Source organism: Manis pentadactyla, chromosome 10 (genome assembly GCF_030020395.1).
Source record: "Manis pentadactyla isolate mManPen7 chromosome 10, mManPen7.hap1, whole genome shotgun sequence".
Classification (NCBI taxonomy): domain Eukaryota; kingdom Metazoa; phylum Chordata; class Mammalia; order Pholidota; family Manidae; genus Manis; species Manis pentadactyla.
This window is the reverse complement of record NC_080028.1, coordinates 120644372-120667487: the sequence shown is the minus strand read 5'-3', so window position 1 is coordinate 120667487 and position 23116 is coordinate 120644372. Positions and strand designations below refer to the sequence as shown.

Sequence of the window (23116 nt, the reverse complement as noted above, 5' to 3'; positions counted from 1 at the left end):
TTGTTTAGAGGCTAACACCTTCTTGATTTAGAGAGCACTGTCTGCTCTAGGATTAAGCAAGCTTGAACTGTCCAGCTCTTTGTGTCATGGGCTGGGCTCACAGCCACACAGCTGGGGTCCACCCCTGGCCACAGCCCCTGTGTTCAGGGTGGTGGAGGTAGTGGGGTGGGGGCTCCATTTGCTGGACATGAACTCCCACCACGCCTCCCGGGACAAACACGGGCTCCCTTCAGCAGGTCTGCCAAGGGGTGGGGAGCCCTTCCCTGAGCCATCCTCTGGGTCCTGGGCTAGCAGTGCAGTGGCTGGCCTGAAGCCAGCTCTCCCAGGTCAGCAGCCTGGACTGTGTGGGTCCCTAGTCCAGGGCATCTACTGCTGGAAAACAGAGCAGCTTGGTAAATCAGCACCTAGAAACTCATTCATTTGGGGGAGTTGCTGCAGTTATGCAGCCAAAACCCACCCCTGTCCCCACCCTACTGGCCCCGTTCTGATTTCTTGGCAGTTCTCAGTGAATGCCGTGAATGCCATGGTCACATTTTGATAAGTATAACCAAAGTGTCTCTCTGGTGCCACCCAGGCCTCTTGTAAGGCTGAGATCTCCAACATGCTTTTATTTCTGTTCCAAGTGCCCAGTCAACATTTTGGTTTAGGCATTCTTTTATGGCTCAGGAAACCTTTGCCAACAAATACCACTTTGGTGGGGAGGTGAGGGACAAACACAAGGTAAGCCATACTTGTTTGCTCGTTTGCATCATTTTTATTTCATTTTTTTTTAACTCGGGAGAAAATTGCTTATGCCCTAGGTTTAACTGTCCTGTAGCCACACTGGGGAAAAAATGGACAACTTCATCCCTTTTGTACGCTGTGTTCTTGTCGATTTTGTTTGGAAAGATGCGACCTCTTTTGTTCCAGTCCTTTTAAGGGCTGCTCTCCAACCAGGCCTGGGCCATGACTAACCATGGCGTGGACAGGGCAGGCTTGGCCTCAAACATACAATCAAATGAGTCAGCTCAGCGGTCCAGCCCTGGTGCAGGGGGGCTTCAGCGGGTAGCACGGCTGCCGTTCCGGCTCACTCTTGGAATTGAGGTATCGACCTCCTGGACGCTGAGCCTGCCTGCCCTGTGCAGGGGGCAAGGAAAGAAACATTCACCAGCCTCTGAAAACCTGTTTTCTGGGCAGTTACTCAGCCAGATTGTGCCAGGCAGGACCCAGGAATTTCCCCAGAGGCCTTGCTGGGACAGGTGATGCCGACTTCACAGTGTGGTTGAGTGTGGCTCTCAGCGATTCCCTCAGCATTTTGGTGCCCTCTTATTTTCTTGAACATGCATCAGTCATTCCAAACTATGATGGGCCTGTCATCCTTCCAGCTAGCTCACCATAAATACAAGTTTCTCAGGCCATCCAGCAAAGAGACACCCAACTGAGCAGCAACAGCAGCTGGATTCTAGGGCTTTGCAATCACCCATTTGATCTCTCAGTTACTCTTATGTTTGAGATGCAGCTGGTGAGCGTTCTCTCCTTCAATTGTCTGTGTTCAGGTAAAACCACCCAGCTGTTAAATCCTGTGACTTGGAAGGATGTCAGGCACATTTTGTCATTCACTTTCAAGCCAAAGGACAGTTTGATGGGGGTGGGGGATACCTAGGAGATGGAGCTCCGACTTCGAGTCCTGTCCCAACATCCAGGTTTCTTGTGGTCCTTGGATGGTCTCCTCAAGCTCTGGATCTTATTTTCCCCATCCGGAGAGTATGAGTATAGGAAATATAATCCATGTGATGACTTTTTTTAAAAAAATGAGAATGCATTAGGATTCTTGTGGTTGCAAGATTTAGAAATTCAGCTCAGACTGGCTTAAGCAAAAAGGGTGATTATTGTTCTCTTGGGCAGGGCTAGACCCAGGTGCAGAGATGACTACCATCCGCACCGGTCTTGCATCCTGCTGACTTACCACCCAGAGCCCTGAGGGAGTTGCTCCTTCCCACTGGCTGCAGCTGAAGTTTGGGGGCCCGTGGTTGTTGGTGCTCATGGGCCTGGCTTACCCACCACTGTGAGGGATGTATGGTGACTGGCCAGGCCTGGGTCACAGGTCAACCCAGTGGTGACTCTCTCAGTAAACAAATGAGGTGCCTTCAGAAGAAGGGGCTGTGGATGCTCGGTCAGCGGCAACAGCAGGTGCCCGCCTGGAAGTACTCCTCATCTCCCTCAGGGCCATTTCCTTCCTGCCTGTTTGGAGGTGGATACATGGCTGTTTTCTCCTCCAAATGATTTCTCCTCTAGCCTTGTTGTAATAGGCACAGGAGACTCTTGAGTAAAGAGATGCTGGCACCAGTTCCCCCTGTATACCCTGCCACCCCCATTTCAGTGGTGGAATCGTAGGAAGATTTCACTTAGAAAGGTAGTGTAAAGCACAGAATATAAAGACACGTGGTCACAAGTCACAATTTTGCCTTGACCTGATTTAAATGTAGCATTACCACTTTTTGTTCTACAAGTGCAGCACCCAGAATTTACACCTTCTCCACATTTAAGCCCAAAGAGGTTGTATGAAATGAATGTACAGCCCTGGACACCTCCACTCTCATCCCCAGTTTGCAAAGGAATTTGCTCTGCCTTAGGTCACAAGGAATGGGTAATTCATTCTGAAACCAAGGAAATCACAGGGCACCTAAGTTTGCAGAAATTGAATACTAACAGGAAAAAGAGGGGGTGCCCTAGTCCCTGTAGCTAAAGGAGTGTCCTTGAGGTGTGCATTTGTGTCTTGGCTTGCTCTTCGGTCTGAAAGGACAACCGTCTCTTTTTGGACTCAGAGCAATAGCTTAATAAACACCTGAGGTAAGAGAGTGAATCATTTGAACTTCTTGTATGAAAAATAGGGTTTAGCATTTGTCTTTTGCCAGTGGAAAAAGTACGCATCAATTCACAGCCTGATCACCAAAGCGTCGTCTTTTCTTGGAATCCTAGCAAGGGCATGGAGTAAAGGTGACAACACTGACTTTGAACCTGCCAGGTCAGCTGGGAGTTTGGTGCCACAGCTTTGCTTTTTTTTTTTCTTTTCCTTGAAGTCTTTACTGCAATGAAATGGAGCCCTGGCCTCCTTTCTGACTCCTTTTGTAAAGCCAGAGCGACCCCAGGCCTGGCAGAGTTTCCTGCCTGAGACGAGCTGTGGACTAGCTGTCGGGAGGTTAGGGTCTGAATCCCAGACCATGAGGGGCTGCCCCTGAGCGGTTCTATGACCCTGGGCAAATCATTGCTTCTCCAGGGATAGAGGGGGCTTCATGATGCCCGGCCCTCAGCCTGCCAGAAATGAGAATACCAGAGCCTCAGCATTTCTCACAGGACACATAAACACTGAGCGGGGACCCTGGCCAAGATGGGACTTTGTGCTTGGGTACCCAGACAAGTTTCTGTGGTGCCTGTTCCACTGTTAATTTCCATAAAGAGATGGTTGAGTGTGTGCTTGCACGTGTGTGTGGGAGAGAGAGAGGAACAGGTGGAGGAGAGAAGGGACGGAGAGAACGATCATGAGCTGGCCCACTGTTGTAGAGATGTGGGGACGTCTGTGTTTGAAATGGGCTCAACTAGTAAAAGGAGAAGGATTGGAGGTCAGTTTAGACAAATCCTCTGAAAGGCAACTTCCCAGAAAAAACATTTGAAATTCAACTGCATGCTATTCAGTAAAAGATAATAAAAAACAAAGGAAGAGAAACCCCAAATACTGAGCACAGACACACCCAGGTACAATTTGCCTCTTGAAATTCTTCTCCAAAGCCAGACAGTAGCATGCAGACCTCCCCTTATTTCCTAGCAAGGGTGTCTTCTTCCTCTTTCCCTTTACTTCTTTTAGGCCTTTTTAATCTCCTCTGCCCCCTTTTTACTGTCTGTCCTTGCTGTGATTGCTAGAATAGAGAACACAGAGGGCAACTGAGAAGATCCTTGAACTTGTGACATCAAAGACTACTGGGAGGTCGCATCTGCCATTTCCCTGAAAAGCACTTAATTCCAAATACTAATCAGATTAGAGTTGTGCATCATCCCAGGCAAGTTGATGAATTGTTGCTGTTATTTAAAATAATCAGCGTCAGAGCATTAGGGAAGCACGTGCATTTGGCCAGAATTGTCTTATGGAGAGGCAGAAGTTGCCGTCCTTGGGTCCTGAGAGTCCTCAGGTCTCTCCTGTCCCTTCACATTGTTGTGCCACCATCTGGGGATGTCCATCTCCAGAACTCGTGTCATCTCACTTGGAAGTTCTGTGCCCATTAAACACTAACTCCCATCCTCTCTCTCCCACTGCTTTGCAACCACCATTGCCCTTTCTGTTCTGTGGATTTGGTCACGCTAGGTACCATATATAAGTGGAATCCTATGGTATTTGTCTTTTTTGTGACTGGTATATTTCATTTAGCATAATGTCCTCATCTTTCGTCCATGTTATAACATATGGCAGGCTTTCCTTCCTTCTTAAGGCTGAACAAATATTCCATTTTCGGATGTGCCGCATTTTGCTTACCTAGCCGTCCCCCGATGAACATGTAGTTGCTTCCACCTTTTGGTGTGGCATATAGTGCTGCTGTGAACATGAGTGTGTGCATTCTCTTCTGCTTTGGAGGCTTTTATGGAAATGATAGAGGCTGAGGAGGGCCAGGGCAGGGCCTGCTGAAGCTAGAGGAGTTGTAGATTTGCGTTCCTGTGCCCGACTTCACCGCCTCACAAGCATGTTCCTCGGCTCTTAGACACTTGGTACTCTGCTTGCGTACTAGGGTCAAACTCCGCAGGCTGGGGTTAGGCCTTCACGGTTCTGAGCACAGCACCTGGTCTATAGGAACTATTAGTGCAGAGACACTCCTTTCCACAGCAGCTGATGGCGTGTGCTGGGAGAGGGGCCCACGGCAGCTGGGATCAGAGGCCCATCTCCTAGCCCCTCTGTGCCTCAGTTTCCCCTTCCATAAACTGCAGTGATTAGGCAGGGTCAACACTGCTCAGCTGTGGGATATGGAGAGGGTTTTAGGTAGGCCAGAGTGGGCCTTAAAGGTGGCAGGGAGGATTCTTACTGAGTGCTTAGCTCCAGGTGAGCCTCCTGTCTGGGGCTGCATCGCTCCCACTCTCCCACCTGCCTTTTCAGTGCACACAACAGGCCTCAGCACCCTTTTGTTCATTTCATCATATATCTTTTCACAGTTGCTTTCTGTTTATAGTGGTTGTAGGCTTACAGTAGTAATTAAAAACTTTTTATTTGAAAATGACTTCTAGTTTATAAGAAGTTGGAAAAATAGTACAAAGAACATGTTTACCTTTTACCCAGTTCCCATTTGACATGTTTTACCCTGTTTGCTTTCTTATTTGTGTTTTTTCTGTCTCTGCACGCACCACTCACTCACACTCTCACACACAGTCTGCTTTCTGGATAAGTTACATCCATCATGCCCCTTCCCTCCTAAATTCTTCGGCATGCGTTTGCTAAGAATAGGGTGTGACCACAATCCACTTAATCAACTTCATAATCGTTTTCGGCGGTCCAAGTTCCAGTGTATTTTTGGCTTCATAATGTCCTTCACAGCGCATTTCTCCCTCCAGTACAAAATCCAGTCTCAGGCCAGGAAGTGCCTCTGACTGCCAAGTCTCTTTAGCCCCCAGCTTTTCTTTCTCTTTTACAACATTGACATTCTTGAAGAATACAAAACCTCTCCCTCCTTTATTTTAGTAAGATGGTCCTCATTCTGTCTTTGGTGTTGCTCTGTGATTTGGTGGAGGTTCTGTGTCCTTAGCTGGAATATATAGCCCAAGCGATGTCTTGTCCTTCTTGGGGTATCTTACCCCATCTGGAGGCACATGGGCGGTATTATCTTTGGTTACCTGCTTAAGGTATTGCCCAGTTTCTCCACTATATTGTTATTTTTTCTTTTGTGTGCACTATTTAGTGATCCCATGGGGAGACACTCTGAGATATTCCCTGTGCAGATATCCTGTGCCTCATTAAAATTCCCCCTTAGATTTGGCATTCATTAAACTCTTACCAGATCCAGTCTTCAGGAGGTGGCAAAATGTTGATTTTCCAGTGTCAGCACTCTCTCTGTGTTTCAAAGGCAGCCCTCGGCATTCCACTGTAAGCTAGATCCCTCCCTTCTCTCATTTATTTATTTATCAATTCTTGGCATGGACTCACGGATTCCAGTTTTGTAATGGCTCATATTTCGTTACTGTATTTAATTAATTTGATGCTCAAATTGTCCCAGATTTGGCCATTGGGAACCTTTTGAGCTGGCTGCTGTGTCCTTGTGATAAGCCCTCATCCTTTTTTTCAAGAAGTCCTTATACTTTCTGCCATTACAAAGTATCCCATTTCATCTCCTACCTATCCTGGGAGTAGGATAAAAAATCTAATGCCCATCCCAGGGATTAGCCATTTCTGTGAAAAGCCCTGGTTCCTCTCAGTAGGCCTTGCTATTGAGGCCGAGATCTGGGTGCTAGAGGTACTCACTGCTACTCAGGCAGCTTTCTTTCTGGCCCTTTGAATGGACAGAGGTAGGGAATACATGTATGTATATATAACAAATACACAGTTAGTTGTGCATACCTTTGCATATATCAGACATTATATATATATATATATATATATATACATATATATATATAAAATGATATTAGAAATCATAAATTCATACCAGTGCCTCTAATTCTGATGGATTCCCAGAAGATTCTTTCTTGCCTTCCCCCATTCCAGATTTGTGTGTCTCTTCTTCCACTGCAAAAGCCATGGCTCCCAACAACATTGATATGTTTATTTGCTCAATCCCATAATACATCTAAAAAAGGTTTCAGAATTATTTATTATTTAATAAACAGAGAGTTCAGGATTGTTCGCAAAAAAATAAAAAATCGGTAGATATGGCATTTATTTGAAACATGTATTTCAGAAAGTACACTTTTTTCTAGTTTAGGATTCTCCTTTCTCATTCTTATTGATTCAGTTTCTTTTTTGAAATATATGGGATATTAGCAAACTTAATACCATGTGTAAAGGTGCGTTCAAAGAAGTGTGCCTCCTCCCAAGTTCCTTCCATCCCACTCCCCAGCCTATTGGTTGTTTTCCGGAGTATCCTTGCTGTGTTTCTTTCTGTAAAAAGAAGCAGATCTGTGTGTGCTTTCTTAGACACAGGGTGGCATGCTGTACATGCTCTTTGCTCTCTCCACTCAGCGGTATCTCCAGCAATCACTCCCTATCAGTTTACAGTGACCTTCCGCATTCCTTTTTATAGCTGCAGTGTGTGTGCATTCCATAGTGTCCGATCAATCGGACACCCAGGCTTGGACACTTAGGTAGTTTCCAATATTTTGCAATTACAAGTAGTACTGCTGTGAACAACCTTACATGTGGGCATTTTCATATTGGTGGGGGTATATCTCCCAGATAAATTCCTGCAAGTGGGATTGTGCTATTGAAAGGTCTGGTAAGTGGTTTAACGTTTTATTTAAAAATTTTACTAAAAAAAAAAAAAAAAAGATCAAATTAAATGATTAAGTAAATAACAAACAGTACAGCAATACACAGATGTGGCAGAAATTGTAAAGGCAGGGAAATGCCTGAAGTTTGAGCAACACTGGGCTGGCTTATTGCTGTAAGCCCTTCAAAATTCAATATAGCAACCTGGTTGGTGTGGGTCTCGTATAATAACTGAGGTTCAGATGGAGCCCCCTGGGAATTCATCACCAGAGCCTGAATCCTGGCCTCAGTGACCATCAGCTGAAACGTGTGTCCACACAAGCCCACTTACCTGCTTTCCCTGGTGGCAGCAGCAAGATGCTTTCCCCCAGGGGAGGGGAGCTGGGCTACACAGGCAAGCATGCTTTCATGTCAGCAGGGAGGTGTGGGACTGGGGCCCAGAGGGCTGTGCAGACATTCTGGTGTGGTATAAAGAGGGGTTCACTTTGACCCTGAATCACCAAGAAAGGAAGGGTCCAATCCTCTTTGACATCTTCTTTTAAAGACGGCTGCTTAATCCATTTTAGAGCAGTGAGAATCTGGGGGGACCCTCTCCCCAAAAACCTATTGCCCACCCCTCTCATGCTCACATCAGGGAGTTAGCAGACCCTAGGTAAGAATCATTACTTTTAAGAGTTGTTGGATAAAATTGTTAAAAAGAATGAGGGAGAAACTGTCTTGGCATTGGAAGAATGTTCTACAGTCGTCTAGAGAGTTAGAATCTAAGTGGAGCAGCTCATTCCACAACTATGCTGGCTGGATGAGGGGGGAGTACGGCGGGAGTGCAGTGGGAGATCTAGGGTGACGCAGAAAGAGGCTCTGGGGGCCTCGTCCTGCAGCAGGACCTGCCGTGGGAGGCAGGGAGGGCGCGGTGCTGGCTTTTGCTGCTACTTTCCTAGCTGTATTGAGTCACTGCACTTTTGGGTTTCTGTTTCCTCATGTACAGTATTCAGTATCAAACCAGTGGTTTTCAGGAAATTTGTATGAAACTCCAGAAGTCCAGAAAGGAGCGCTAGGGGCTTCTGTGGAGTGTGTGAGGGAACCAGCAGTTAGGGGCATTCGGGCACCACCCATCCATGACCTGGAGTGGCTCCCTCATCTGCTTCCTGTGGCGGTGTGCCAGGGAAATTGCCAAAGTTAATATTCTACCGCTTAACAAAGTTTGATGAGTGTGAGCCTGGATTATCTTTAACCTCTTCTCTGCTCCAGAATCCTGATAGTGTCCAGGGAGATTAAAAAGCCAAAAAGAGAAAACCACCTCAGCAGGCTTACCATCCCAGCAGAGGCGCTAGGGCTTGGCCCCGTGACCTTGGAGGTCCTTGGAGCTGAGCCTGCTGCATGAGCCAGGCTGGGAGGAATGGGAGCCTGCAGCAGCGTGGGAAGTGGGTCAGAGGTCACAGCAAAGCAAGAGGCTGACACCCTAGTCTTGCTCACTAGTCTCCAGATGTCTTTGATAGCACTGCCCATCAGTAGACACAAGCAAATATGTAATTTAGGCATGCATTTCCCAAATAGATGTACATCTGTTAAAAATTGTACATATTTGTATTACTGTGCTGTATGGACCTCATAAAACACACAAAATAGATTTTTTAAAAGATGAGAATAATTACAAATAAAAGAGGTACTGCCCAGTCCATCATCTCGCATGCCCACTCAGATGTCTGCCCCCCTGCTGTGGAGAGGTGGGGGTCATTGGGAGGCACCCGAGGAGGTGGTTGAGGTGGAAGTTGAGGATAGGAAAGCTATGGCTCACAGCCGGCAGTCCGCGCCACCTCCTGTTCCTGAGGGCCTGTGTGCTGCCCAGACTGCTGTGTACTCTGTGCTCTCTGACTAGACTCATAAATGTAGCTTCATCCTAAGCAGCATTATCCACCGAAGAACAGGTTTCCTGTGCAGTTGGAATTTTCTTCTAATGCATGTTAAAATGAATACAAAACCATGCAAACAAAACTTTTGTCCACATACCGCCTAAAAATCACATGTCAGCCCCCACCTGTGTAATGGCAGATGGCCCTGTGGGAGACTCTGATCTGTGGCCTCCAACTCCAGACCACACCGGAAGGGAAGGGAAGGGCTGGGGAGAGCAAGCCCCTCTGAGGTCCAGGGCATATGGACATGAGGAGGGGGGTGCCCTCCTCCATGCCAGAGGGCAGTTGCAAGGGCAGTCACGCCTCACAGAGTCCCAGAAGGGCAGTGGGGATGTGATGTCTCCCCTGAGAACACTGCACATGTGGATCACAGCGTGGGTGGGGCTGTGGACCACCCCACTATGTATTGCAGCTGCCGTGCATCATTGCTGGCCCTGCCTGCCACCAAAACCTCCCACACTGGGCTAGGGCGGTCATCCATTCATCCATTCCAGAGCTATGTATTGAACAATTGCTGTGTGCCAGGCCCTGGGCTAGATGCTAGAGTTCCAGTGGATAACAACACAGATAAGGCAGCTAGATTGTGAAGCCCACATTCTAGTGGGGGAAGGCAGGCAGGAAACAAGCAACCAAGAAATAGGAAATAGAAAATCCAGGTGGTTGTAAATGTATAAAGTAAAGCCAAGATAAGGCAGGAGGGGAGAATATTCCAAATGATTTGTGTAGCTACTCCCCGGCTCCAGGAGATAGAACATAACTCCCCACTCCAGAAGTGTGGGCTATGCTTAATGACTTGCTTCCAAAGAGTGTGGAATGAAAGGAGGCAGCAAAGTAACCTTCCAGTGGAATCCTGACCAACACTCACCTGGCCAAGTGATGCGGGTTGACAGCAGCAGCCCTGAGTTGTGTAGAGCTGTACCCTGGGCATGATGGGATGGAAAAGGTGCCTCCTCAAGTGGCCTTCCTCCCAGGAACACACAGCCCCAGTCTAACAATCAGGAGAACATCAGACAAATCCATATTGAGGGACATTCAACAGAATACCTGACCAGTTCTCCTCAAACTGTAAGGTCATCAAAAGCAAGGAAAGTTTGAGAAACTGTGAGAGCCAAGAGGAGCCTAAGGAGGCAGGATGGCCCAGTGCAGCATGGTATCCTGATGGGATCCTGGGGCAGAAAGAGGGCATTAGGGAAACACTAAGGAAATCCAGATGAGGTGTGGAGTTCAGTTAGTGATTCAAGGAGGCAGAGGAAAAGCAGGTGGAGAGGGTGTCTGAGAAGGACGTCTCCAGGGTCATGACACCTGAGCGGAGCCCTGAGTGATGAGGCTGAGTCATGCTGGGCAGGGCAAACCTGGGCTGAGAGCATCCCAGGCAGAGGAAACAGCCACGCAGAGATCCTGGGGCCGGTCAGCTTGGGCTGATCAAAGAGAAGCAAGAGAGAAGCTCAGCACTCTGGAAGGACATTGGGTGGAGAGAGCCAGGTGGTGAGGCCAGAGGTGGACGGCAGCCAGGCCGTGCAAGGCCCTGACACCACTGAAGACATTTGGATTTCATCCTGAGTGGGGTGGGAAGGCAGTGCAGAGTGTTGAACAGAAAGATGACACGAGCTGATTTCCACTTCAGATCACTGGGTCTGTGTTGAGGACAAACTGGGGATCAAGAAATGAAGTAGAAGCGAAAGGGGGAGGCCCAGGTGGGGAAGAAGAAGGAGACGAAGGACGGCGGAGGCCGAGTCAGAGCCCAGGGGTGCTCCTCATTCCATCTACCAGGGATGAAGGGGATTACCTCAACTCTGGGTGCTGAGAACTAAGTATTTGAAGGTCTACACCCAGGCATCAAAGAACTCTGCAATAGGGGCACCTTACAGCACAGTCATCCATCTCTAATTCAAGATGTTTTCTTTCACGGATTCATACCTTTTTCTGAAAAATTTAAATGTGCAGCGTGTGTAGATCAGTTGCTATAAGTTGCCCTTATGTAATTGGGGAAAAATAAAGCAAGGTCCCTAACCTCTCTCTGCCTTCCAGAAATTGTAAGTGGAGAGGAAAACAGAAGGCTTCAGGCATGTCAAAGCCTTTTCTAAGTGTGAACGGTTTCAGAATATTTTTTTATTGTGAATTTGATTTATTTTTTATTAATCACATATTTCTTCTCTTTGTCTGAACTCTATTGGGAAGGGAGTGTGGCATCCATAAAGTAAAATAAATATCTTTTAAAAAGTCCTAAAATAAATTATTGCAGTTTGAGCTTTCTTGCCGAAATCAGGGCCATGTTTCTTGGCATGGCCAAGACAAAAGGAAAGAGAGGTCCTGGCCTGGGTCTTGTTTCTCCCGCAGCCTGTTGCTGGTGCTCCTGCCACAGCTGTTGAATGCTTTCTTGTGTTGGTAGTGGTTTATGAGAGCTGTGTCTCAAACATGGGTGTATCTGTAAACCTACATCTGAACAGCTGTCTGGGCTCATCCCGTCTCTGTGTATTTGCTTCCAGAGATAGAGATGGTGATCATGGAACGCAGCAAGCTTCCAGAGCTGGCGGCCGGCGCATCCGTGCGCGAGCAGAACACCACGGACGAGGAGAAGAGCGCTGCCGCCACGTGCTTGGAGAGCGTGCAGTGGAGCAGGTAGCCATCTAGGGCCCCAGCCCTGCTGTGGGCACGGGGGTGCTGCAGGAGGGGCTGCCCCCCAGCCAGCCCATGGGTGGGGCTGCTGCTCAGTCCCTGGAATGATGGGAAGAGGAGGTGGGCTCAGCAGTGAGAGAGGGTGCCTTGGCCAGGGTGCCCACTGAGGATAACTCACAGCCTCTTGCCGCCACCCAGATGGCCTCTTCTGCCTCTCAGCCAAGCTGTCCTGCTTCCTGCCTCTCCCTGCTTCTCCAGCCCCTGGCCATCAGAGGCACTGCTCTCTTCCAGAGGCAGAGAGACAGAGCTAACGCTCAACGCTGTAGTGCTTACCCCTTGGAAAGAGAATGAAGAGACATGTCGCCACCGCCCGGCAGGCACTTTGGTGCTGGGCCCCATCCTCAGGGGTGTGGGCCACCTTGCAGCCTTGTCCTGGCTGCTCTTGGCAATGCTCTGCTGCTCCCAGCATATGGATCTTGTGGGAACAGCGTTTGGATCTCCCTGTGTCATTCATCCGCTGCCTGCACACCAGTGTCCATCGTGCCTGCCCTCCTGGCTCAGCTAGCATGATTTAATGCTGTCATCCACCTTTGACTTTTTGCCCGATTATTCATTTCAGCTCTGGCCTGCTGAAGCTACATCCTCGTAGACCTCTGTTTCCTGGAACCTCGCTGTAGTACCACCCCTTCGAGAATGGGATTGAGTGGAAGATTGCCCCCCAAAATGTGCAGTAAACCGCTAAGAGGGTTTCTTCATTTCAGCATTATTTCCTTATCAGGTGGCCCCACTGCACAGACCCCTACAATAACTTCCTATCTCTACTTTGTGTTACTAAATGCACAACAGCATTGTTTCTCTGTCAGCCTACAAGGCATTTGCCGCCTGAACTCTCAGGGTGGGGTGGCTGAAATACACACACCCCATCCTATTTATTAATCAAATTTGAAGTAAATAGTTGAACCACACTAGTTTTTTCCTCCACATCTTGTTTATCTCTTTGCTTGGCAAATGTTTCAGTTATCTAACAGACAGGCTTAATTTTTATCAGATGCACAAGGAAGCCATTTTTAGTTTGGGTTAAGTAAAAAACACTGGCCCGCAGTGCAGGCTGTCAGTTGTTGTAACTCACAAAGATGTTTTTGGTTGTGCTTGGCAGCAAAAAATGTAACTCCTGACGATCTGAAAGTTAAGGAAATCATTCTAAACACAGAAAGGGAGGGGGAAACAACCTTTAGGTACTTGGCATGGCATTACTTAAATGTGAATAATTGGAAAAACTACAAATTCCTTGTAGTGGGGGGGTTGCTTAAGCAAATGAGGTGCATCTGCTTAATAGAATGTTAGCTGCTGCTTCTCAGTAAATATTGTCATGGTGTGTTTTGTTTCTTAGGATCTAATAAATGGAAATAGCATGTATTTTGCATAGGAATGTAATACTGTAGCTTTGCTAAAGGAAGAAAATACCCATGTGTTGTCAAAAAAAAAAAAGGTGAATAGACCAAAATGTTATGTTTGAATGTTGGGGTTGAGACTTTTTTTTCCCCCTGAATTTTAGTGAAGGGGGGTTTCCTCAAAGTTCACTGAGATTGTCTCAACTTCTGTTGACTTTAACTGGCATCTTCTACCGTGTGTTTTATAATGGAAGCTGATCCTGGTACTCTGAGTAGGGCCACATGCCAGGCTATGGGCCTGGGAACCTTTGAGTGCTGAGAGGGACTGGCCCAGGTGGAGAGTTGCCCTCTCCTTTGTAAAGGTACTGAGTTGTTGGTGTCAGAAACACTACCATGGACTTCTGCCCCCCCAGTTTCCAGCACTGAACAGGGAGGAGGGCCCTGAAGGTGTGGGAGGGACACAGCGTGTGCTCTGTGACATGGATTGGATCTTGACATTGGTCTGCTTGTCCGAAGAAATACCTTAGTACTAAGTGGAACCATCCTTTTATTCCCTGTACATTATGGGCTGTGTCTGCCTTCAGAGTTAAATACATGCCTGAGAAACTAAAAACCATTCAGAACATTTTCTCTCCTCTTAAAAGAAAAGCTTTAAAAGAGTTATAAAATTAATACACATTCAGGAAATGTAAAAAAAACCTTGGAAAGTATAAAGAAGTGGAAAAAAAGTCTCCATGATGCCAGCATTCATATGCAGCTATTACTAACATTTTGGTTATTTCTTGCTAGTCATTTTTCAATGCCAGGTTTGTGGGGATTCTGCCCCCTTTACCCCTAATAACTTGTGCCATACCCTGTCATTTTTTATTCTTTTTTTCTATCTAATATCAAACCCCAAGCATCTCTTTAACGTTATTGAACTCACAGTAAACAGAATGCTAATGACTTCATAATAATTCATCTCATAAAAGATGGTACATCTACCCAGCCCTCCCTCTGTGACGGGCAGTTAGTTACTTGTGTTAGTCTCAGTTGAAAATGCAATCCAAATTCCAAGCAGCTAGTTTATAAGGAAATGTTTTGTACTTTATCCCACTCTTCAGTTTGGAAGTGGTGTCACCTGGGAGCTCACAAAAAGCCAGTCCACACATGGCAAAACTATGCACAAAGCTGAAAGGTGATGCCCAGCCTGGGGTGGGGAGGATTTGGGGCTGCAGAGGAACCCAGCCCAAATGTAATTGTCCCCGTTAGGTTCTTCCTTTGAAATGTTATGACAAGAACATTTTCACTACTACTCTTTTACATTTTTCAATATATTATTTTGAACTGATGGTACATTCATGGAGTTCAAAATTCAAAAAGCATATAAAAGGCTATGAAGTGAATGCTTTTGGTTTCTCTGCCACACCATTCCACCTGCCCTGGACAACTGACGTTGGCAGCAGCTATGTGTCCTTCCAGGGGTAAAGCATGCCCGTGGTCACTTGCTGAGGCTCTCTGCTCTCTTGGCTTCAACCTGGCATCCAGAGGGGCAGCCACAGATGGTCACAGGACCAGAGCCTCCTGCGTATGGGCCAGATCCGTGCATATTCCATTATCCTTATTTTGAAGAGTCTTCCCAGGCCAAGTCCTTCATGTGGAAGAGCAGCATTTGGGGTGTGTGGCTTGTGATATTTGCAGCCACTCTCCAGATCTCACCCACAAAGCATTTGAGGTGAGAGTGCCCCTATTGATTCGTACCAGTCAAGGAAAGTCTGTCCAAGAAATTGCTGGGCCAGGACCCGCCAGGGTGAGATCAGGGAGAAGGGTCTTTGGAATACTGAAAATAGAAACCCAGTTCCATCTCCCACCTCTGAGCACTTTCTGCTGTGTGCCTAGTCCTGTGTCAAATGCCTTTGTGGAGTCATTTCACTTGGATCTTCGCAGTCACGATGGCTTAACCTCCATCTTACAGATAGGGAAATGGAGAGGTTTTAGGTAACTCACCTAAGGGCTTGCAGCTAAGTAGAGGCGGAATCAGAATTTGAACCCAGGCAGTCTAGCTCCAGGGCCCCCACCCAGAAGTTCACACCTGTCGGCGCCTTGTCTGGTACTGATCATCACATTGCTGGTTTCGTCCGTCTCCTGTCACTCTTTGAAGTGATGATGTGTGCTTCCTGTTCTCGCTCTCTCCCCACCAGCACTGGAGTGCCCCAAGAGCAGGGACCAGCAGGGACCAGTGTCCAGATCAGCTGGTGAATACTGTTGAGTGGGTTGCTGCTTTGTTCCTTAGTCAGTTTCCCCTGGAGATAGCAGCTTCCCAGGGCACAGCCTGTCTCTTCTTTGTGCCCCCAATGCCTGGTGCTGGACTGGGCCCACGTTAGACTTGCCAGGTACTCATGGCAGAGCTGGCAGAGGCAGTGAGCACCCCATGTGCAGGTGAGAGGAGAGGTGTATGCTGGGAGGCTCACGTGTGCCCCTCCTCTTTTCCAGACCCTTCCTGGACATGGTATACCATGCCCTGGACAGCCCAGATGATGATTACCATGCTCTCTTCGTGCTATGCCTCCTCTATGCCATGTCTCATAACAAAGGTAAGCTGGCCGACCTCACCTGCCTTCCTGGCAAAAACCGCCTGCCCTCTGCTGTGTGGAGGTAAAAAGGAAAGCAGCTTCCTCAAGGAACATCCTTTCTGGTTTTGGCAGATTCCCAGTTTCTCTTCTGCCTTCTCGGAATCTCTCAGGTGCTTTTCTACAAACTGAAGCCACAGGAGTTGGTTACTCAGGCGCCGCGGGGGGTGGGAAAGGTGTAAGTGTTGACACCAATATGACTGTGTTCGCCCCGTGGTTTTCTTTTGACCCCTTGCTTCACAACTGACTTGGCATCCCACCTCTTTCCTAACATCAGAACTGAAATCAGTCACTTTGTCACCAGGGTTTTGCTATTTATAATACTTGATGTTCTTGTTTTGGGTGCAGAGCTAAAATAGACTCTGGGTGGATTGTGTGGAAACAGGTTTCCTTTCTGAAGAAAAGTGTGGTTCTCTGGCTTCCCCTGTTGAGGCTGGGTGGTCAGGATGAGACTCCCGTGGGGCCAGCAGATTCGATCAGGACTCATTCATTCACTTCCTCGCTGGGAACAGCTGCTGCTGTGTGCTCCACCTGTAAGGACACCTACGTCTACGACTGCCCCCATAAGCACAAAGGGAGGTATCCCTCACTGGCTGTGCCCTGCTTTGTTTTCCTGGCATCATCATGCACCAGCACATCACTTCACATCCCTACACAACTGCCTTGTTCCTTCCAATTGCGTGTCTGTGCCATCATTTATTCTGCCACCCCCTTACTGAGTGGCACTGAGACTATTTCCGGGCTTCTCTTGCTGTAGACAGGACTGATCATGATTGCTCTTCTCCTGTGTAAGTCACTGTGCTCTTGTGCAAGCCTGTAGATCCACCCTGACTTTTAAGAGAGCTGTTACTGCTCTGCTGGTACTACCTTCCAGCGTCTCGTTCATTCTCATAGCTTCTGCCCTCACCTCCAGCTCCTGGCCTGGTGTCCGGAGCACAGGAGCCCTCACTCACTGCGAGTAAACAGAACTCCATGAGGCTGACCCACTCCACCTATGGTTGATCGCCACTTCCCAGGACCCTGACCACTGTGACCTTTTTGTCATTGCAGCTATGTAGTCTGAACTGCTGGTTGCATGCAGGAGACTCCTACCTAGGTGTTTCAGGAACACCTTGAAACAGTCCATCTACACCACCCTCAGCCCCCATGAATATGCCCTGACCTTGTCACACTTCCTGCCATTTCTGGCTCAGTTGAAATTGCCAGCCAAGCTTGAAACTGCCATGACCTTTAGTTCCTTCTCTCCTTTGATCCCAGCATTTAGTCATCAGGTTTGGTTAGTTCTCCCCCTTAGCCTATCTGATCCAGCAGAATTTTGCTGAGTGTACCTCAGGGCCTGGCTTTAAAGTAGGTGCTGGAGGTGAAAACCAAAGGCATGAGAGCAAGAGAGATCTGGGCACATCATTCCAGAGGCCCTCATTGCAGCCTCCTGAAGGGCCAAACGTACGGCCATTCTGCAGCTGCTCCTCTGCAGCTCTGCCAGGTGGTCCTCTGCAAGACTGTGCCTGGCCATGCCCTTCCCCTGTTCAGAAACTTTTAGTGCCTTCTTCTTACCCGTAAATTCTCACCCTTAAACCTCACTTTGAATATCTAGATTGCATCCACCATTCCACCTTGATCTCACTGTTCTGTCTTCCCTTCACAAACCCTTGGCTCTGGCCCAGGGGTTCAGATTTTTAATGGTGTCAGAACTCTCAGAGAAGGTGTGGCTGCTGCCCTGGTACTCACTGAGCTCTTTAAAGTTCCTGTGGTCGCAGTCAACACCTCTCATTAACTTAACTGAAAGGGAAAGTCTATAGGAAGGCCCCTGAGGCAGCTCACAGAATCCAGAAGTTGCTGAAAAGCAGAGGGAAGGACGGGAACTAACTAGCTTCAAGGGGCTTCCCTCAAGGTACGTTGTGATTTGGCCCCAGCAAATCCCAGGCTAGGGTCTTGTCTCCGAACAGGTTCTAAATTCTTGGGCAGGAGGTTTGATTTTTCCAGTGTGATGGTGTGCGTGACTCTGGAACAGTCCCTTATGACTGGGGCTTTGGGGGAGTGTGGACCCAGGTCACAGAGCACAGACTTGGCCCCGGGAGGCTCAGCCCTGTGTCTAGGACTGTTCCCAAAGAATGGAGATTCCTGGGAAGCCTGATAGCCACCCCATTTGGTGACAGAATGCCTACCTGTTCCTGGCTGGTCTGCCACCTTTTATATATACATTTGTGTTTCTTCCTGCCATTTTCTGTTCCCCCAACATCACCACCTGTTGAAATTTGGCTTGCCCGTCAAGGGACTGCTCAGAAGTCACCTTCTCCAGAAAGTTTTCTCTGATCCCTTCAGGTGATAGTCTCTGGGTTAGTACCACCTCGAGTGGCAGGTACCTTTTATACATTGCTGGATTTGGTTTGGTAAAGTTTTGCTAAGGATCTTTGCATTTACATTCATGAGTGATACTGGTCTGCAGTCTTCTGGTGGTTCCCTTGTTTTGTTTCCTCTCAGAGTTGCGCTCATCTTACAGAATGAATTGGGAAGTGTCCCCTTCTCCTGAATTTTCTGGAGGTGTTTCTGTACAACTGGTATTATTTCTTCCTTAGCTGTTTGGTAGAATTCACCAGTAAAGACATCTGTACCTGGAGCCTTCTTCGAGGGAAGGTCTTTAACTAGTCGCTTTTCAGTGGCTGCAGGGCTGTTGAAGCTTCTCTCTTTCTTCTGGAGTGAGCTTTTGTAGCTTGATCTAAATTGTCAAATTTACTGGTGTAACCTTGTTCATTATATTCCTTTATTATACTTTTAATATCTGTACGTTCTGTAAGAGATGTCCCCTTTCTAATTCATAGTATTAATAATTTAGGTCTTCATTTATTTTTTCCAGATCAGTCTGGCTAGGGATTTATCTATTCTATATTAATTCTATTGACTCTCTCAAAGAACTTTTCTCTTGGTTTCATTGATTTTTCTGTTTTTTGTTTGTTTTTGTTTTTCTGATCTGTAGTTTGTTAATATCTTTCTTTCCAACCTTCATCTGCTTACTTCAGATGTAATGCTTTTTGCAGTTTCTTAAGATGGAAGCTTAGATCCTTGCTTTTCTTTAAAGTAATTAATTTTATTTTACTTTTTAAATTAATATACAGTAAATAAAGTTAACTCTTTTTGTGTGTAGTTCTATGAATTTCAGCCCATGTGTAGATTTGTTTGAATGCCACCCTAATCAGGGTATGTTAGTCCCATCAACAAAAAATCCTTCACACTCTTCTTTTTCAGTCATAACCCTCCTCAGACCAGTCATTGATTTTTAAACTTTCTTCTTTTCTAAAACTAAAGTTTAATGCTGTAAATTTCCCTCTAAGCACCACTTCACTTGCATGCAGTAAGTTTTGATACATGTGGTTTTATTTTTTTCTGTTTAAAATATTTTATAATTTCCCTTCTGACTCACTCTTGTCTATTCCATCTGTGAAATTCCTAGCTATGTTTCTATTATCAATTGTTTTCCTGGTTAGGTTTTGAATCATATTTTCCCATATATTTTTTTGGCATGCCTATGATTTTTCACTGACTGATGGTTATTGTGAATTTTACCTTGTTGGATGCTATATTCTTTCTCCCTCTCAGTATTTTTGGGCTTTGTTCCTCTCAGTATTTTTGGGCTTTGTCTGAGGCTTCCTTTTAAGCTCTGTTGGTGCCAGTTGGGAGCAGCTTTTAGTCTCAGGCTTGCTTGGCCCCACGACTGAGTCGGTCCCCTCTCAGGACCCAGCCTGATGAGCCATGGTTAGATGGTCTGTCCGCACTGGCCGGTGGGCACATGGACTCTTCTCAGCCCTGAGTGAGCTCCAGGGATCGCTCCACCTGCTTCATTCCGTCAGGCCGTTCCCCTCCCTCACATGCACGACAGAGCAGAACTCAGATGGAGCCTCACAGGCACCCCCTGTACCAGCTCCCTGCGGCCTCTGCCTCTTTGATGTTCTCTGCTATCAGTTCTAGCCACGAGGCCTCTCTGAAGTCCAAACTCTGCCTTCTCCCTTGAGAGCGACTGAGGACATTGTTTGGGTTTTTCTTTCTCTGTGCCGAGACCTGGAAATTCTTTCCCGATAGGGAGCTGGAATAGTTAGTGGGCCCCCCACCTCTGTTCTCACACCTCAGGGCCCCTCTCCTGGCTGCCAGTTGTCCTCTGCCAGGTCTCAGAACCATTATTTCGTATACTCTGCCTGGTTTTCTAGTTGTTTGAATCAACGTAAATCCAGTCTGCCTTGTCTGGAAGCTATGGCACTTAAAAAGTTTTATTGAGGCATAGTTGATATACAATGAATAGCACATATTTCAAGTGTACAATTTGAAAAATTTTGACCTGTATGTATATATATATATATATATATGTATATATATATATACACACTCTCAAAACCACCACGGCAATAATGACAGCGTGTGTATCCATCCCCTGCCCGTTCCCGCCCTCTCCTTACACAGCACTGCACTGCTGTCATTGAACATTAGTTTGCATTTTCTAGAATTTTATATAAATAAAATCATGCAATATGTACTCCTTTTCTGTATGGCTTCTTTCAGTCTGCATAATTATTTTGAGATTCATCCGTGTCGTTGAGTATCAGTAGCTCATTTCTTCTTACTGGTGAGTGATGTTTCACTGTGTGAATGAAGGTACTGCGGTTTGTTTATCCATTCATCTGCTAGTGGGCATGTCGGTCATTCCCAGATTTTGGCCATTGTAAATAAATCTACTGTGGACGTTTATGTACAAGTCTTTCATAGACATGTTCCTTTTCTCTTGGGTAAATGCTGAGGAAAGGGATGGCTCCATCATATCATAGGTGTAAGTTGGTTTTTAAGAAAACTGCCAAGCCATTTTCCCAAGTGGCTGTGTAGTTAATATCCCACCACCAGTGTCCGAGAGTGCTGGTGTCTGCATGTCCTTGCCAATACTTGGTGTAGCCACCTTTTAAATGGCCCATTTAATAGGTATGTCGTGGCATCTTGTTGTGATTTTAATTTGCATTTCCTGATGACTAATGATAGCAAATATTTTTTTATGTGCTCCATTTATTATCTACATACCTTCTTCAGTTGTATATCCTTTCAAATCCTTTGCTCGTTATTGTGGAGTTTTGAGAATTCTTTATATGTTCTGGGTACAAGCCCTTTATCAGATGAGTTTTGCAAAGATTTCCTTCCAGTTTGTGGCTTGTCTTTTCATTTGCCTAACAATGGATTTTGAAGAGCAGACATTTTGTAATTTCCATGAACTTCTCATGGCACTTTTTTATACTTCTTCTTCTCTCCATATTTTCTCCTACTCTGAACTGCCTGGCCTCTAAAGACAGAGACCATGTCTTTCCCAGTGGCCTCTGCAGTAGCCCTCTTAGCGCCTGGTACCTGGTCAGCACCTGGCTGGTTTGCTCGTTGATTGCCCCTCAGCTATGTGGCATTCCCTAGGCTGCATTCTTCCTGGTAGTGTGCTCAGGGCCTCACAGGGAACGGGCTGTCTGGAGAGTGGACATGCCAGGCTTCGGAGGGCCAGGGGGCACATGGGTGAACTCTTCGTCTTGCAATTGGCTGGCTTTCTCGGCGGGCTTTCTTCTTGGAGCCCCAGCCTGTGCTGGGGATGGGGAAGGGGTGGTTTGCGTATCACAGCATGGTACTGTGGCCTGGAAAGACCCACCACCACCACCAGGGTCCTGCCTCGGCCTACCTTCCCATCTTAGGGATCTCCTCCTAGAAGAGTGGAACTGTAGCTTCAAGGGAATTTAATTCGTTCTTCCATTTCTTGCTATTGCAAATCATTTATTCATTCCCCCATCTAACAAATATTTCTAAAGCACTTCTTAGATGCCAGGCAGTGTGACCAACATGGAGAATACAGTGGTGAACCAAACATATTTCCACAGAGGTGGGTGTGGCTGCCCCAGAGGGGGCCAGGCCAGAGCAGTGGGAGGTAGAGGCAGCTTGACAGGTGAGCGGGGCACATCCCGGTGGTAAGGAGCTTGGACTATGTTCTGAGGCCGTGGGACGCTCCGAAGGTTGTTCAAGCAGAAAAGCCTTGTGTAATCTGTGTGGCATATGTGTGTTTGCCTTCTTGTGACTGAAAGTTCCTGCTTTGTCTGGAATCTCCTTTCATTCCAAAATACCATGTAGACCATGATGAATTTACTCACTTAGTTATTCAACAAATGCATGTGGGCCACTGGCTGCATGCCAGGCAGCGTGCTCGGTGTGAGGGCTGCAAACTCCAGGCTGGCCAAGCCATTGCCAAGACAGCCTCAGTCTAGTGGAAAAGATCCATAAGGAGACAGCTGCACGGTTTCCCAAGAGCAGTGGGAACCCCTAGATTTTTAAGTAGAAGACTGACGTGCCTGGTGGGGAGCATGGACCTGCCTGCAGCAGTCAGGACAGACTTACAGAGGACACCTGGGCCAAAGTTTGAAAGGATAACTGGCAGAGGGCAGGGCAAAAGGGGATAGAAGAATCACTGACACATCTGTAGGCTCACCATCCATTCCTCAGGTAGGCAGTGTGCCCACGGTGGGCACGGTGGTGCCGTCTATAGGGAGCAGGCAGTCAGCGGCTATGAGCTGCATCCTATGAGTGGCGTGAGACTGCTTGAAGGCCGGCTCAGCCAGGAGCTGCCCTGACCTCTCCACGTCTGTTGGAATGGATCCACAGTAGCTCAGCTGGAAGAGGGGCTGGATGGAGCCATGTGGGCAGGTGTGGGCAAGTGTTGAGAAGGTGAAACTGAAAGCCTTTCTCATCTATAGACGTCATTGCACCTGCTGGGCACTCGCTAATGCACTGCACTGTTGGAGAAAATGCTGGAACAAGTCTAATGTATCTTGTTCAGGTGAACAAGTGAACGTGGAGATAAGTTGTGACTGGAGTGATAGAGTAGACTGGGGATGGTGATGCAGGGTTCTATCGAGGGCAGTCCCGGGAGGCTTCTCTGAGGAACGAACAACCAAACTGAGGCTGAAAGAGTGCACAGGAGTCAGCTCTGCCAAGATCCAGGGCAAGAGTGCTCCAGCAAAGGGAACAGCATGTGCAAAGGCCCTGAGGTGGGAATGACCTTACACGTTAGAGGGGCAGAAAGCAGGCCAAGATAAGGCTGACCAGGTGGGCAGGAACCAGACCACAAAGGGTCTTGAAGGCCAATAAAATAAATTT

The 23116-nt window shown here is 47.3% G+C and overlaps 1 protein-coding gene across 5 annotated transcripts in view; it reads left to right on the top strand.

The window, feature by feature from the left end:
- Nucleotides 1-23116, top strand: part of CLEC16A (C-type lectin domain containing 16A) — a 198912-nt gene that overhangs the window by 53724 nt on the left and 122072 nt on the right. For all 5 annotated transcript variants that reach the window (XM_057487585.1, XM_036928209.2, XM_036928207.2 and 2 more), the window contains exons 11-12: nucleotides 11832-11964; nucleotides 15825-15925. In XM_057487585.1, coding sequence (XP_057343568.1) covers nucleotides 11832-11964; nucleotides 15825-15925 — 234 coding nt within the window. The remainder of the gene's footprint in view (nucleotides 1-11831; nucleotides 11965-15824; nucleotides 15926-23116) is intronic.